The sequence below is a fragment of the Gopherus evgoodei genome, chromosome 10 (assembly GCF_007399415.2).
Source record: "Gopherus evgoodei ecotype Sinaloan lineage chromosome 10, rGopEvg1_v1.p, whole genome shotgun sequence".
NCBI lineage: Eukaryota > Metazoa > Chordata > Testudines > Testudinidae > Gopherus > Gopherus evgoodei.
The window spans coordinates 35,001,588-35,016,676 of NC_044331.1; the positions used below are offsets into that span (position 1 = coordinate 35,001,588).

The 15,089-nt window shown below is 40.2% G+C and overlaps 1 protein-coding gene across 1 annotated transcript in view; it reads right to left on the reverse strand.

Moving 5' to 3' along the window:
* Positions 1-15,089, reverse strand: part of TBC1D2B (TBC1 domain family member 2B) — a 68,451-nt gene that overhangs the window by 10,539 nt on the left and 42,823 nt on the right. Inside the window, exons 4-9 of the mRNA XM_030578067.1 lie at positions 13,615-13,778; positions 12,372-12,598; positions 9,976-10,368; positions 8,177-8,287; positions 6,487-6,680; positions 5,260-5,754 (exon numbers count right to left, since the gene is read on the reverse strand). Coding sequence (XP_030433927.1) covers positions 5,260-5,754; positions 6,487-6,680; positions 8,177-8,287; positions 9,976-10,368; positions 12,372-12,598; positions 13,615-13,778 — 1,584 coding nt within the window. The remainder of the gene's footprint in view (positions 1-5,259; positions 5,755-6,486; positions 6,681-8,176; positions 8,288-9,975; positions 10,369-12,371; positions 12,599-13,614; positions 13,779-15,089) is intronic.

A 15,089-nucleotide genomic window follows, 5' to 3' on the forward strand; every position in this document is an offset into this window, starting at 1 on the left:
ACATTAAGTGCACATAATATCAGACTTGACTTTTCCTTTTCAAGTCAGATGATCTTAATATAACATCACCTGCTTGTTGAAACTTCTGAATGTGGAAACAGTAACTGCTTAGGACATCATAGAACTTTGACAGCTTCTCAGATTTTGCAAGGTGAAGGAAACTACAGTGAGGGCATAGATACTAACTTTTCCTTAAGTTTTGTGAATCTGCTGAAGTCTGACAATTAACGTTCAAAAACAGCAAAAACATTTTATAATTATTTTAATGTTAGGTCACACTCAGTCTGAAATTCTAATTCAGCCATGAGGTTTCTTGCATTGTCTCCTTAATCACCTGGTGTTGGCGAAGAGCATGATGGCTCTGATCCAAAATAGCCATTCCTTTTGTGATATCCAAGGACAGTTCATTTTTGGGCACAGTACAATTAATTTCAGGATCTACATTTTTCTAAGCACAGGTGACTGATAAGCAATCAAAAAGGAACACTTCTGTTCTGTGTGCCCTCTACCTTTGTGTGAAATCCTATAGACCTTGTTTAAGCTCCCAAGTCTTGGACAAGTCCAGTGGCAAAGTTGTTAACTAGTTATTTCTTTCATTTATCTAGCACAGTAAGCAAAACTAATACACTTGCTAAGTTCTTACGTCAGCAACTATCTCTGTACTATTTAAGCATTCTAAACCAACAGATTCCTGGGCTCTCTTGATTTAGGCACTTTGTTTTTTAAATCTAAAAAAAGTAAATTATACATAATTCTCTCTAATTTATGAGAATTTCATTTCATTAAAAATATGATTTTATATAATTTTTATAAAATTATAGAATTTATGAAAATTTCTGTCACACAGTGTTATTAGATTCACCTACATATGAACTAGGTGATTGCAATTCCCCATCCTCCCCTCCCCCCCGAGCCAGTCTCCCTTACTACCAGTTTCCTGCAATCCTTTATTTTATTTTATTTCTGGGTCATATTCTCTTAGTTAAAAAAAGTAGAAGTACCTGTTGCATAGTGAAGACCAAACAGAATGTTCTTGCCCAAGCTGAGGCCTATGCGAAAATAACTTACTGGAAAATTTTGGAAATATTTTGCACACATTAAGACACAAGATTAATTTACCACAAATTCCTCCCAGAAAGGAATCCTTTTGGGATTGTCTACATTATTATTTTTTTTCTTTTATGCACACGTAGCTTCACCAGCTTCATCTGGTATAGATTTCAAACCAGGACAAAGCTGTACCAGGCAAGTCACTTTACACCAATGAAGTAAACTTAATAAACTCCACAGGTATTTGCCAGTGTAATTACATCAGTGAAAAAAGTGCATACAACTCCTTCTTTTATAGAGGCCTTTTATGGATCCTGAATATTCTTCTGTACTTAAGTTAGGAATGCTACAAACTCTTGAAATGTTTTTTAGAATGGAAACACCAGGGTCACGATTTCCTCACCGGATTTATTAGCATAAGATGCACTATGCTATGCACTAGGCAAATGATAGGGTCTGTGGCCCTTTACTCCTGGGGGAATTCTGTGCCAAAAAATTAAAAATTCAGCGACCAATATTTTAAAATTCTGCAAAATTCTGCATGTTTTTTGTCAAAATAATGCAATATAATCCAGCTTGTTTCAATTACTTCGGTAATTTATTTAAACTACAATACAATGGATGGAGAATGAGAGTGTGGGGCACTGGAGGAAATCATCAGTCCCCCCCACCCCCATCTAATAGTAATGTAGGTAGTATTGACCCTTTACTTCTAATTATTAGTCAAAAAAATATATGCAGCCATATGCTCAGTGTTACATCATAGGCAACCGAAGAGCAAGTGAGGGCCAGGGACTCAAACTCACAATCTATACTGGCTATTGACCATCTCCGAAAAAGTCAGTAGCAAACAGTTCATGGAGCACATTTTGACAGGAATTTTTTTCAGTCCAAAAATTTGGACCAATTCCAATCACTAAAGCACTGTAAGATTTATAAGGCCATACTGTCTTTTACAACAAGGCTACTTTACATCACTCTGGCAATGTAAAGGAGCCTTACAATTTTTTACATCAGTTTTATACTCCTGGGGGAATTCACTAAGAACAATGGGAACAACTAACTAAGCAGACAGGCTGCTACATTCTCCTCTGCCAGAGGGAACAGACCCTGCCCTACACCTACCTCTTCAGAAATACCCCAAAATCCACGTCAAGTATGCTGCAATAGCGAGTGAAAAGGGACAGAGTGTCTCTCTCTCAGGCCTGGTCTACACTACGCATTTAAACCAATTTTAGCAGCGTTAAACCGATTTAACGCTGTACCCGTCCACACTACAAGGCCCTTTATATCGATATAAAGAGCTCCTTAAATCGGTTTCTGTACTCCTCCCCGATGAGAGGAATAGCGCTAAAATCGGTATTACCATATCGGATTAGGGTTAGTGTGGCCGCAAATCGACGGTATTGGCCTTCGGGCGGTATCCCACAGTGCACCACTGTGACCACTCTGGACAGCAATCTGAACTCGGATGCAGTGGCCAGATAAACAGGAAAAGCCCCACGAAATTTTGATTTTCATTTCCTGTTTGCCCAGCGTGGAGCTCTGATCAGCACAGGTGGCAATGCAGTCCCAAATCAAAAAAGAGCTCCAGCATGGACCGTACGGGAGATACTGGATCTGATCACTGTATGGGGAAACAAATCTGTTCTATCAAAGTTCCGTTACAGAAGAGGAAATGCCAAAGCATTTGAAAAAAAAATCTACAGGCTACATAGTGCTGTGTGACAAGCGTAACGGGAAGCCATAAACTCAAATGGACGCTCATGGAGGGAGGGAGGAGGTATGAGGACTCCAGCTATCCCACAGTCCCCAGCAGTCTCCAAAAAGTATTTGCATTCTTGGCTGAGCTCCCAATGCCTGTAGGTTCAAACACATTGTCCGGCGTGGTTCAGGGAATAGCTCATCAATTTACTCCCCCCTCCCCACGTGAAAGAAAAGGGAAAGAAATAGTTTCTTGACTTCTTTCAATGTCACCCTATGTCTACTGAACACTGTTGCAGCATCGCGTCTACCAGCAGCAAAGACCAGTATCCACTCCTCTCCCCTGCCTGGTGGCAGACGGTGCAGTAGGACTGGTAGCCATCCTTGTTAACCCGTGAGTGCTCCTGGCTGGCTTCAGGTGAGGCTGGCCGGGGGCACCTGGATGAAAATAGGAATGATTCTCGGTCATTCCCAGTAGATAGTACAGAATGGCTGGTAACCATCCTCCTCATAGCAACTGGGGGCTGAGCTCCATCAGCTCCTCCCTTTCCTGTGTAAAGAAAAGATTCTGTCCTGCCTGGACTGTCATAGCACCGGGAGGCTGCCTCCCCCTCATTTATCTCACTAACAAGTCACTGTTTCTTATTCCTGCATTCTTTATAACTTCATGACACAAATGGGGGGGACACTGCCACGGTTGCCCAGGAAGGTTGGGGGAGGAGGGAAGCAATGGGGGGGGTTGTTGCAGGGGCACTCCCCGTGAATGGCATGTGGCTCATCATTTCTGCGGGATCTGACATGGAGCAGCTGTGCTCTCTGATACACTGCTTCTCTAGTACACTTGCCCCATATTCTAGGCAGGACTGACTCTATTTTTAGAAACCATAAAGGAGGGATTGACTCGGGGAGTCATTCCCAGTTTTGCCTTTGCGCCCTTGGACGATCTCAGCCAGGGGCACCCATGATAGCAGCAGACAGTACAGAAGGACAGATAACCGTCATCTCATTGCCAGTTTACACTGGCAGCAGATGGTACAGAACGACTGGTAACCATCTCTGCTATCATGCAAAAGCAAATGAATGCTGCTGTGTAGCGCTGGAGTGTCGCCTCTGTCCGCGGCATCCAGTACACATACGGTGACTGTAAAAAAAAAAAAAAAAAAAAAAAAAAAAAAAAAGCTGAACGGGCTCCATGGTTGCCGTGCTATGGCGTCTGCCAGGGCAATCCAGGGAAAAAGGGCGCGAAATGATTGTCTGCCATTGCTTTCCTGGAGGAAGGAATGACTGATGACATTTACCCAGAACCACCCGCGACAATGGATTTTTGCCCCATCAGCCACTGGGCTCTCAACCCAGAATTCTAAGGGGCGGAGGAGACTGCGGGAACTATGAGATAGCTACGGAATAGCTACCCACAGTGCAACGCTCCGGAAATCGACGTTAGCCTCGGACCATGGACGCACACTGCCGAATTAATGTACTTAGTGTGGCCGCGTGCACTCGACTTTATACAATTTGTTTTATAAAACCGGTTTATGTAAAATCAGAATAATCCCATAGTGTAGACATACCCTCACACACACACGACTACTCAGCCCCGTCCTCCCTCTCAGGCAGTGATTTACATCTCTATTGGCGGCTTTGGGTGTCCAAACCAACTTGTCTGCACTGCCAGGGAGTGGGTGCATGACCACTCATGCAGCTTCCCTTTGCTTCTCTGTCAGAAGTCATTTTTCTGTGCGTAAGCAAAGAAATCTGCGGGAGCAATGAATTCTGTGCATGCAGTATGACATAGAATTCCCCCAGGAGTAGCCCTTCTAGTGCTTAACGTTTTTAATCATCAGCCAGAGCTTTTATTTTTTTATATTTTAAACTAAAGACAGACATAAAAGCAACACAACACCTCAACTCAATTAAACACCACATTAATTGTACAAGTTCCCTCCAATCCTACCTCTTCCGGAAAAAATTGTATTTTACAAATTTCTGTCAGTCTATGCTTATGGCCCAAGTATGGATTTCTCTCCTCATTAAAAAAGCCAACAAATTAAAGCACTTGATCAAGTTGTCAATTCCTCTGAATAGAAAAAAACCTATCATCTAGTGCATGTCTTTGAAAGATGAACAAGTACACCACAGTATGGCCCTTGGATGAACTTGCTTCTCATATTATAGAAGGGAGAGCTAAGCCCCATATTTTTCAGGAAATTATCAATTTTATGATCACTGTCTTAAAATGGCACTTTTAAACAGTATTTTGACCGACTTTTTCCTGCAAATTCTTCCTGTTAAATAATTCAACTATTTGATACATATACTCCCAAACTGTTACCAAGGTTTGAAACAGCTTCCAAATTAGCAAATCAGCAAGATGAGGAATTTCTCTAGTGAAGTCAACCATAATGAAATTCATCTTCCTGAGGCACAGTGCTATCCTTACTGTACAAGTCTACTAAATGTTTCACTATACAGCTCTTTTATTTATCAGATTTGAAATATAAATACCTGTTGAGACCTTGGCAATATCCTATATCAGGATTTCTCCATGAAAATGCTAGAAGGACATTTCTTAGCTTCTGGATCCCTTCAGAAGTTGGAGAAGAGTAATGCTTGTTGTTTGGCAAAGTTCGCAAGAGATCCAGCTCTATTTGTTTGGATGCTGGATTCTGTTTTTCAAGGGCATTCTGAAGCAGGGTTTGGAAATATCCAGGATCAGTGCTGTCCTTGCATTTTTTAATGTGGAGATTAATGCACCACTTCCACATCTTGGAACGATGTTCATGTGGGATTCCAGAGCGGATAAGAGTCTTCAGTTCTGGACAGCATATCATCTCCCTGTTCATTGTGCTTGCAAAATAGTTTTCCCATTTTACTCCTGTGGAAATCTCCTGGTTTTCAGTGAGAGAAATGGATTTCAGATCTAAGGCTCGCACCTTTGCTACTAATTTCTCTTCCTCATCATCTTCTGGGACTGTCTGAAACCCATAAATATCATGTTCACTGTAAGAAAAAAAAAGAATATGATTTTTACAAAAAGTCTGCAGTCTGGTATGTTCAAAAGACATTCCAAATAGTTATTCTTAAGTTACTTTGGCAATAGTTTATACAGCAATATCCTTAAAACCATGCCAGAGCTTTCATACTATTTTAATAAAAGTGTTAAAGTTCCCTATTCAGTTTATTACAAAATATATTTTACTTTTTGAATAATTCTGTATTCAAAGGCTGTATCTACATTTGGAATTAATGTTACATAAGTCACTGCAAGGAGTTTAAGGACATAGAATTATGGGACAACCACGTTGCATTAATATCTGGAATAGTTAAACGTATTGGGTAATTTTGCCGATATTTAATTATTTAATATAATTGAAACAAAGTATTGTCCTTACAAGGCCTGTTATGTGATTTCACTGATATAGTTATGCTATTATTCATGGAAGGAAAGTAAACTAGAGATTTAAAAAAAAATTACCACTATCAATTTTCATATGCAAATATCTTTGGCCCAGCAATACACATCAGTCAAGATGCCTAGGGTATAAGTGTACTGTTCAGAGGGGAAATGGAGGATGAGAAAACATCGTATATTCATTCTCCTGAAGTACTTTTAGGATACTTGAGAGTTTACAATATATATGAAGTTTCATATCTGAAATCCATTCTCTGCCCATGCCTCCCTCGAAATACAGACTGGATTCCCTCAAAATAATTAATTAGCCTAAGGTTTACCTGACAAGGAAAGGTTTAAAGAAAGCTTGTTCTGGTTGCTCACTGCTGTCCACTTTCAAAGCATCTTCAAGCAACCGAGTAATGACATCACGAGCAGGGCTCTGTTCCTCAGAGCAAACAGGATTCTTCATTTCTTGAAGCAAGATCAAGTATTTACTTTCTATCTGACAAAGTTTGGCTTCCAGGCTAGCACACTGTAGAGAATAACATGCCAAATTACTGTACTAATTTGAAACACAAATACACGAAGTTTTTCTAAACATCTCGTTCAAAATTCACACAGCCTAAAGATCAAAAGGATACAAATCTATAACCTGAAAATAGTCCATTTTCCTTTCCTATTTTTACATGCCCAGAATGCACTAAATGACAAACATTTGAACAAACATTCTGAAATGGATTTTATTATATACTGTTTATGATGGTAAATAATATAATTAAATGCTGCATACTCAGGCTGGAACGGCTCTTTACAGTCACAACTTCCTGGCAGGGAGGGGAGAGGGGGGTGTCTTATTTTGGGCTGAGTTGTCATATGCAGAGTATCAGCACAAAGGTGATTTTTTTGGGGCGGGGGCTATGCAGGGAGGAGGGCACTTTGAACAAAATCCATTCAGCACTGATGTGTGATGTGAGTGGTAGCACCAATCTTTTATACTCCTACAATTAAAATGCATTTTTAAAATGTCAGATTGTGTGTGCGTGCAGTCCTCAAAGTTTGATAGATATTGGTTACATATCTTCAAAATTATAAAATGCTTCAAAATTCCTTGCTTTCACTCTCCACATATAGACTCCTCCAGAGTCCAGCAATTATGATCCTGCACCTCCATGCCAAAAACCTAGCCCCACACATACTTATATCATCCAGACCTGGCTACAATTTCATGGAATCCACATATGAAACATATAAAAACGCACTCCACGTCTGGACATGTCCTGCTCAAATAGTATAGTCACATACATAAACATACCTAATTAGCCCCAAGCAAACAATAACTTGACGACATTCATTCAAATACTCTACTCATCTGTACACAAATGTGCTCTAAATCTACATACACTGACACAGGCTACAAAAAAAATTTATTCACCCTTCCCCCTCACTAAACTTACTGTATTCAATGTGACATATTTAGTGTACTGTTGTACATGACAATACAGTCTCATCCTTAACTGCATTTCCTGACTTGTGTGTACTGAAAAAGCAAAATGTTGCAATCTTAATGTTGTATGAAATATTCTGTGCTCATAAATTAAGACTGCAGTTTTTAATTCACTGGTAATGTCAAGTCATACAAATCTCTGAGAAATCATTCATGCAGCAAGATTAAATAGATTGTAAGAAGCACAGTGGCATTCATCAGAGAGTCACCACACAAAACATATCTAAACAGTTCCATTTCTACTGTGAAGTGGAGATTCTTGGGCAGATTTACAAATGAAATTGCAACACAATGGAACGTAAACAGTGTGTTTGTGAGGAATAAGTCATGCCCACATTACCATGTGTCACTCTTCAAGAAAACTGAGAAATAAAACTTTAAAAAAGACAATGGATTTAAGGAGCTGTGCAGTTCTGAGTGCTGAAAGGATCATTTTCATTGTTTAAACATTTCTCCAATATCTATTTTAGACATTTTCAAACAAGTGGAACCCTTCAAGTATAGCAAAGCTGGGTTAATCTGACCTTTGCATTCAAGTCTCTCTCTCTTGTTTCTGCATTTCTTCGTAGTGCAGAAAGTTCCAAAATCTCCTTATTTAAAAATTTATTCTGGGTTTTGTAACCCTGAAGATTGTCCTGTTAATAAAAATAAAAATTGAAGTTTATCATCTATAGATATTGACATTTAAACTTCTACTTGACAACATACAGTAGAATATAGGACAAGCAGTCACTATTAGATCTTGACCTGACCTGAAGAAAAGCTCTGTGTAGTTCGAAAGCTTGTATGTCTCACCAACAGAAGCCGGTCCAATAGAAGATACTACCTCACCCATCTTGTCTCACTATTAGATCTTGTCAGTTAAATATCACTACCAAACTAGATAATATATTAATTTCTAGCCTTGCACAAAAAAAGCCAAAAACTTACATTGCTAGTACAAATCTCCAGGAATAGGTTCAATCAATTGGTACTATATATGAGTACTTCAAAGGCTATGTCCATGATGCAGAAATACACGTATCTAGCAAAAAGCTCTCTCACTTCAACCTGTCTAAACCCTGACCTCTAGAGCTTGAAGTTATGAGCTAAGTGAGAGAAAGATGGTACTTTCCAAACAAACAATCATCTCTTGCTACTCCCACATCTTCAGCATTCCTCATCTGCTACATCCACTTCTGCCAGAAGATAAAATACTATTTGCTTATTCATTTCTGTAGTTTAATCCTTTATTATCCAGAATTCCTTATGCTCTGATGTAGGAAGTTGCAGATGAAATGACAAAAAGGGATTTTCCCTTTGCAAGTTTTATTTAAATAGGAACACAATCATATTCCAAATTGTTTTGGAGTAGAGTAATTATCCAATGGCAAGCAAGCTTAAATGGCAGTTTACCAAAAATACAAATTTTGTTTGAGCCCAAACTCCGATATCCGATAAAACTGTGAAAGGAGTTAGGGGAGAAAGTAGGTCACTAGCAATAGGGCCAGCACTATTCATTTTGACTTTATTGCCGGTCTATTCCTCCTTTTACATCTAAGTGACCTTTCCATCATTTTACATTGGTCTTTTATTTCCCCCTTTATTCCTTTAGCTCTCATTTATATTTACCATCTGTTCTTTGTTTCTGACTCTTCCCTTACATCCTTGTTTTCTCTCTACCCCCTATTTTTCTCCCCTGTATTCCTTATTACATCTTATGGTATTCTTCCTCCATAGTAATTACTGTATTCACAGGTGCCGACTTTCCAAAATGCCCGGGGGTGGGGGCGCGAAGGGGTGCTCAACCCCAGTTTGGCCCCAGGCCATGCCCCCACTCCAACCCTTCCCTCAAGGCCCTGCTCTGTCTTCTCCTGTCCCCTCCCCTGAGCACACCACATCCTCGCTCCTCCCACGCCTTCTGAATGCAACGAAACAGCTGATTGCAGCAGGCGCAGGGAGGAAGGGAGAGGTGCTGGGGGCAAATTGATAGGGGGGCTGCCAGTGGGTGTTCTGCACCCACCATTTTTCCCCCGGGGGTGCTCTAGCTCCGAAGCACCCATGGAGTCAGCGCCTATGAATGTATTACTGAAAACACAATATACTGTACTACAGCAGCATGGACCAGCACAACCCTTTAGCGACTATGGATTATATTGTCCTGCAGGGAGCAAAATGTAGATCCCAAGCGCCACTGGGAAGAGATAAACAAAATCATTGGGTGTGAGTATTCTAGAGCAATGCTGCAGATTCTTGTGATCTCCTACACAGGATGGCCTATTGTGAAGCATTATAGAGAACTAGGGATTCCTCTATCCCCAACAGAGAGACACACTGCTCTTACTTTTAGTCTGTCCAGCTCCTGTAGCTCCTTGTTAAAAGAGGATGACATGGAAGAATTTGCTGTTCCACTTTGGGAGGACGGACTGTCCTCACATTCACTGAGCTGATGAGAGAGCTTCATGATCACTTCATCTTTGGCTTGAATTGTTTCCATTAACATACCCAACTGCTCATTGAGTTCTCCAACTTTGCATTTCAGATTCTTTACTTCCTGCTGGAGACTATCTTTTTCCAGATTTAGCTTTTCAAGCTGGTTGTTGAGACCCAAAATCTGATCATCTTTTTGGTGTAGCAGCTCTAATTTGTCTTTTGGAACCCCGTCACAAAGACGGCTTGCAAAGTATTTATCGTACTGGGAAGACCGGACCGTTTGCTGCAAGAGTCGCACAAGTTCCTGAAAAGAGTAAAGTAAAGTGAGGGTGGAGAAAAGGCAGGAGACATTATAGCCTAAGAAAATAATTATGTAAAATGAAAGAAAAATAAGACTTGGAATATTACATGAAGTAACAAGTGCAAATGGAATAAGGTCAGTGAGTTTTTGGAGGCCACTGAAGCAAAGAACAATAATTCTAAGTGAATACATACACCTGGCACACCAATAACTGATGTATGTATTAAGCTATATTATGTGTCAGGCGTGCAGAAAGCAGTGACAGCTGTGGCCCATTAGGTACCTGAAGAGTGGAACTGAGCTCATTAAGAGGAAGCCTTAATAGGCTATAAATTTCAATAGGATGTAATGGGGCTGTACTTCTGGGATAGAGGAATAGAGCTCCTCCCCTAAACTGAGATGAAGGGTAGAGCCCGGGGATGGTCTCAGGCTCTCTGTTTTTTCTTTCATTTTACATAATTATATTCTCTCCTGGGGGCCCAGTGAAGATGGATCTGGAAATTCACAGTGGTTTGAAAAACCATGTAGATGTGTTTAGGTTGAACCAGGACCTCACAACAGTGGAGAAAATGGTAGGTTATTTTGTTCCCTAGAATAAAACAGGATACAGCAGAGAGAACTGTTCCTATAAGTCTACCTATCAAGCCTAAGATCCTTGGAGGCATTTGGAGCAACCCTATGGATTTCGAGAGATAGGTTTCCGATGTAAAAGGAAAGCCAGACTCTCTTTTCTTCATCCTCCTCTGGGGTTTATCACCTTTCTTCGGATATTTTATTCCAAAGAGCCTGAACTACTGAAGAGAACAGTTGGAGCCCTAACCCAGCTGGAAAACTTCAAGGCTCTCTTACAAGAATATTCTGCACAATCAAGGAACCAATGCTGAATTGACTGGTCAGAGATGAGATCACTGATAACCTAAGGGCTATCAGCATATCACAACATCACCTGGAGCTGGTAGTCAATAAAGAAGAAGATGCTAAGAGAATCTATTAGTATACAGTGTTGACTCCAGGCTTGATTATTTTAACTCATATCTAGGAATGAATCTACATACCCTAAAAAAGTTTTGACTGCTTCAAAATGCAGACAGTTTAATCATATAAGTTACTGTGAACACATCCTTCTGGTGCTCAGCTCCCAAAGAACCCAGTTCAACATATCTGTACTGATATTCAAAGCTCTCTGCTAGATCAGCCCTAGTTTCCTTTAAGATAATAATTCTTGGCTATGGAAGAAGTAGCTGTGACAGCTACGTTCTACTGGACCAATGAAACTATCAACCAACTGGGAGGAGACTGGTGAGTGTAGAAGAAAGACTTCTCACAGGAGCTGGATCTAGAATAGGGAACTCACTCCTATGAGAGGACTATGAATAAATGTGGAACTCATTTAAACTGAGTTAGCTTTCCCCTCAATAAGGTCACACAGGAAAATTCAAAACAACCCGCCTCACAATCTAATAAATTTGGAAAGAACAGAGTTATTTCTACTAGTTTTAAATATGTCAAAAACACTCATTTACTACAACAAATGGGGCTATGTGAGTACTTTCACAGTGTGTGGACCAGTACTTAAAGCTGCTGGTCTAAGCCTTGTACCATGCTCTATCAAACCCTGTTGGTGATATAGACTGTATCCAAATTAGGCATAAATGCTTGTTTTTCTTTAATGCGATTAGGAAAGCAATGGATCTCAGACATGAGAAGCTCTCTGAGGGAGAACAAAGAGGGACTGCAGATACAGGGGGTGAATAGTCTTTAATTCCCCACAGACATACTTTGGAAAGCTGGTTTCAATAGGTAAATAAGGGAGGATATAAAAGCCAAAAGAGCAGTTACTGAACCCTATGTAACCTAAAGACTTTTCCATCTCTTGGTACTCTGCTTTGAGATTTTCAAATGCACAGGTACATTTAGCATTGGTGTTTGTAGTTTAAAAGGGTGGATTTACTCTCAGTTGTGGACAGGTCTGACAATGCTGTGCTTGTCCTTCTTGTGTGAATTACCTTTTGGCTCGACAAATCTTTCTTTAGCCTTTCCAACTCTTCTTGCTGGCTTTGAAACTTCAGTTGCATTTCAGAAGCTAGCTTGTTGCCATTCCCAGAATTCCATTCAACTGGAGATGTGTCACTGCTATTCCGATTTTTGCTTGATCCAATCATTTCTTTCAATGGACGTCTTGCTTTGTATGGAATGCGGCCAAAATCAAATGGAAAGGCTGAACTGCTCACTCCTGTGTAAAACAATTTGTTCTAGAGGTTTCAATGCATTCAAAAAGTTTCTTTATAAAATATGTCTGCACTTGCTCACTAAAATTAGACTTACACCAAAGTTTAAACACAGCCAACACATCATTGTTCAGTATGGCTCATTTTCCAAGTTGCTTCCTTTGACATCTCTTTTGGCATTAAAGGTCTTTTTTTAGAGAGATGTGAACGCGATATTGAGGAAATACGCTTGACGAATTAAACAGAATTTTACATACTCACTACAAAAATGAGAGACATTCCAAGCCACCAAGTTTATTTTGCCACGGAAGCAAATTACTAACTGTTAAGATTTCTTCTGTTTTAAACAACTATGGCCCTAACCTTAAAATCAGATCCAACAGGCAGTCACACCTGTGCAGCACCATTTAAGCTACTAGTGTTCTCCACAGGTGTGAGGGCTCTCCTGAATGGAGCAGATTGCAGGGACGAGTGCCTTTGTTTAGACAGAAGGATGCTATCTCCTACATTAACTACTGCTTCATAAGAGCTCTAAAGAGTTGTCCAAATTTTCATGAAGTTACTTCAAAAACGTATGACTATAAGAATTAATCAAAGCATAGATGCATTTCCCACCCATTATCCCCCTCCCCCGTCAAGTAGCAGCAACCAGGATGTTGCTTCATCCACTTTGGATGAAGAGTGACACCTCTGAAGTCTGAAACCACTGACTCCCCTATGTAAGATTATAATCAAAGATCTTGATTCTTTCCTTCCCTCTTGTAGCCCTGCGTCTCAGCAACAAAACAAAGACACACCTGCCCACAGAGTCAAATACAAGAGATCTCTCGTATACCTTTGTCACATGCACCACAGTATACAGTACTATGGACAAACCACGGTTTGACCCTTGACTACGTCACAAAAAGATAATTTCATGTGCAAAGATTTGGTTTGCAAAGAAATGACTGAATTCTTGTTATATTTTCTGAAGATATAGCTAACAGTGCGGTATATTAACAGAAAAAGAACCTTCTGGTACCTTTGTTTCCTTCTGATGCATGTTTCCGCCTTTCTTCCAGTGCCATTGACTCCTCTAAGTCCTTTTGGGTTGGATCTAACATCTCCCAGTCTTCGCTGGTATAAAACACACTCTTACGATTTTCACTATTTCCTTTTCCAGATCTTAAGGAAGACATTGAATTTCTGTGGAATAAAGAAAATAATCATAGTGATGCCATTTTTTCTTGGGGGGGGGGGGGGAAGTATCTTTTTTTAAATTTACATTTTTAGTCACATCATACATGTACACCTTATGAGAATCACCCAAACATACACTTTCAAAACACAACAATGAATCCTCTTTGTTAAACAGAGCTTAAATTAACAAAATCAATGCTAAATAAAATGCAAACAAAAACCAAGTAGTCATGTCCTGTAATACGTACTATCAGTATTTAAGCACTGATCATAACATATTCAAGGGCCAGGAGAGCGGCTTTGCTGCAGCATGTGATACTGTGAGGCAAATGCCCAAAATACATGAGACCCCTACGGTCTTTCACTCCTGGCCCCGCTTTATCCATGTGTTTTGGCAGTGAAACATTTGGTTTTTCTGGGGAATGGGGTTTTGTTTTTTTGTTCTTAATCTATTTATTAAAATAGTTCTTTATTTTAAATGTCAGGGTAAACAACTGCTAAGTGTTAAACAGAATAGGGAGTATTCAGGTCAAAAGGCCCCTGTGTATTATCGTATCACAAACTGAATTAACATAAAATTGGGGTCATCCAAAAGCTGAATCTATTGTAGTTACACAGATGTTGAGGAGAGAATCTCCATGCTAGTTAGAATGCTGTCAAGCTATTTGCAAGGGACTTGCAAAGGCAATCTCTAGAGTCCAGTCTGACAGTTTTGTAGGAAGCGTAACCTATTTTTCATATGAGTAAAAGATTTTATGCTGTAGAAGCACTGTAGTGACAAAGGCCTAAACCAACACTGCATATCAATATATTTGTGCACTTCAGACAGTTCTGAACATTGCATCTCAAGTCTCTTTCTAAATGTAGCACCGCTACATTTAAGGATCAGTTAACTTGTCAAATACAAGTATGTTTAATCTCCAGCCTTTAAGGATGGAGGCCCCATCTTCACCCTTCCCTGAAAGCAGCTCACCTCTTGTTTATGGAAAAGTAATTGACTTACGATGTTTATTTGACCATATAGCTGTTTTACTATTGAGACTATTTGCTGGCTTGACCCAATGTTTCCCTAAAGTTTTGCAGGAAATTGTCATCTGAGCTAGGTGATCGGATACACCAGTGTTTCCCAAACTTGGGACGCCTCTTGTGTAGGGAAAGCCCCTGTTGGGCTGGGCCAGTTTGTTTACCTGCCCCGTCTGCAGGTCCGGCCGATCGCGGCTCCCACTGGCCACGGTTCACTGCTCCAGGCCAATGGGAGCTGCTGGAAGTGGTGCAGGCCGAGGGATGTACTGGCTACCATTTCCAGCGGCTCCCATT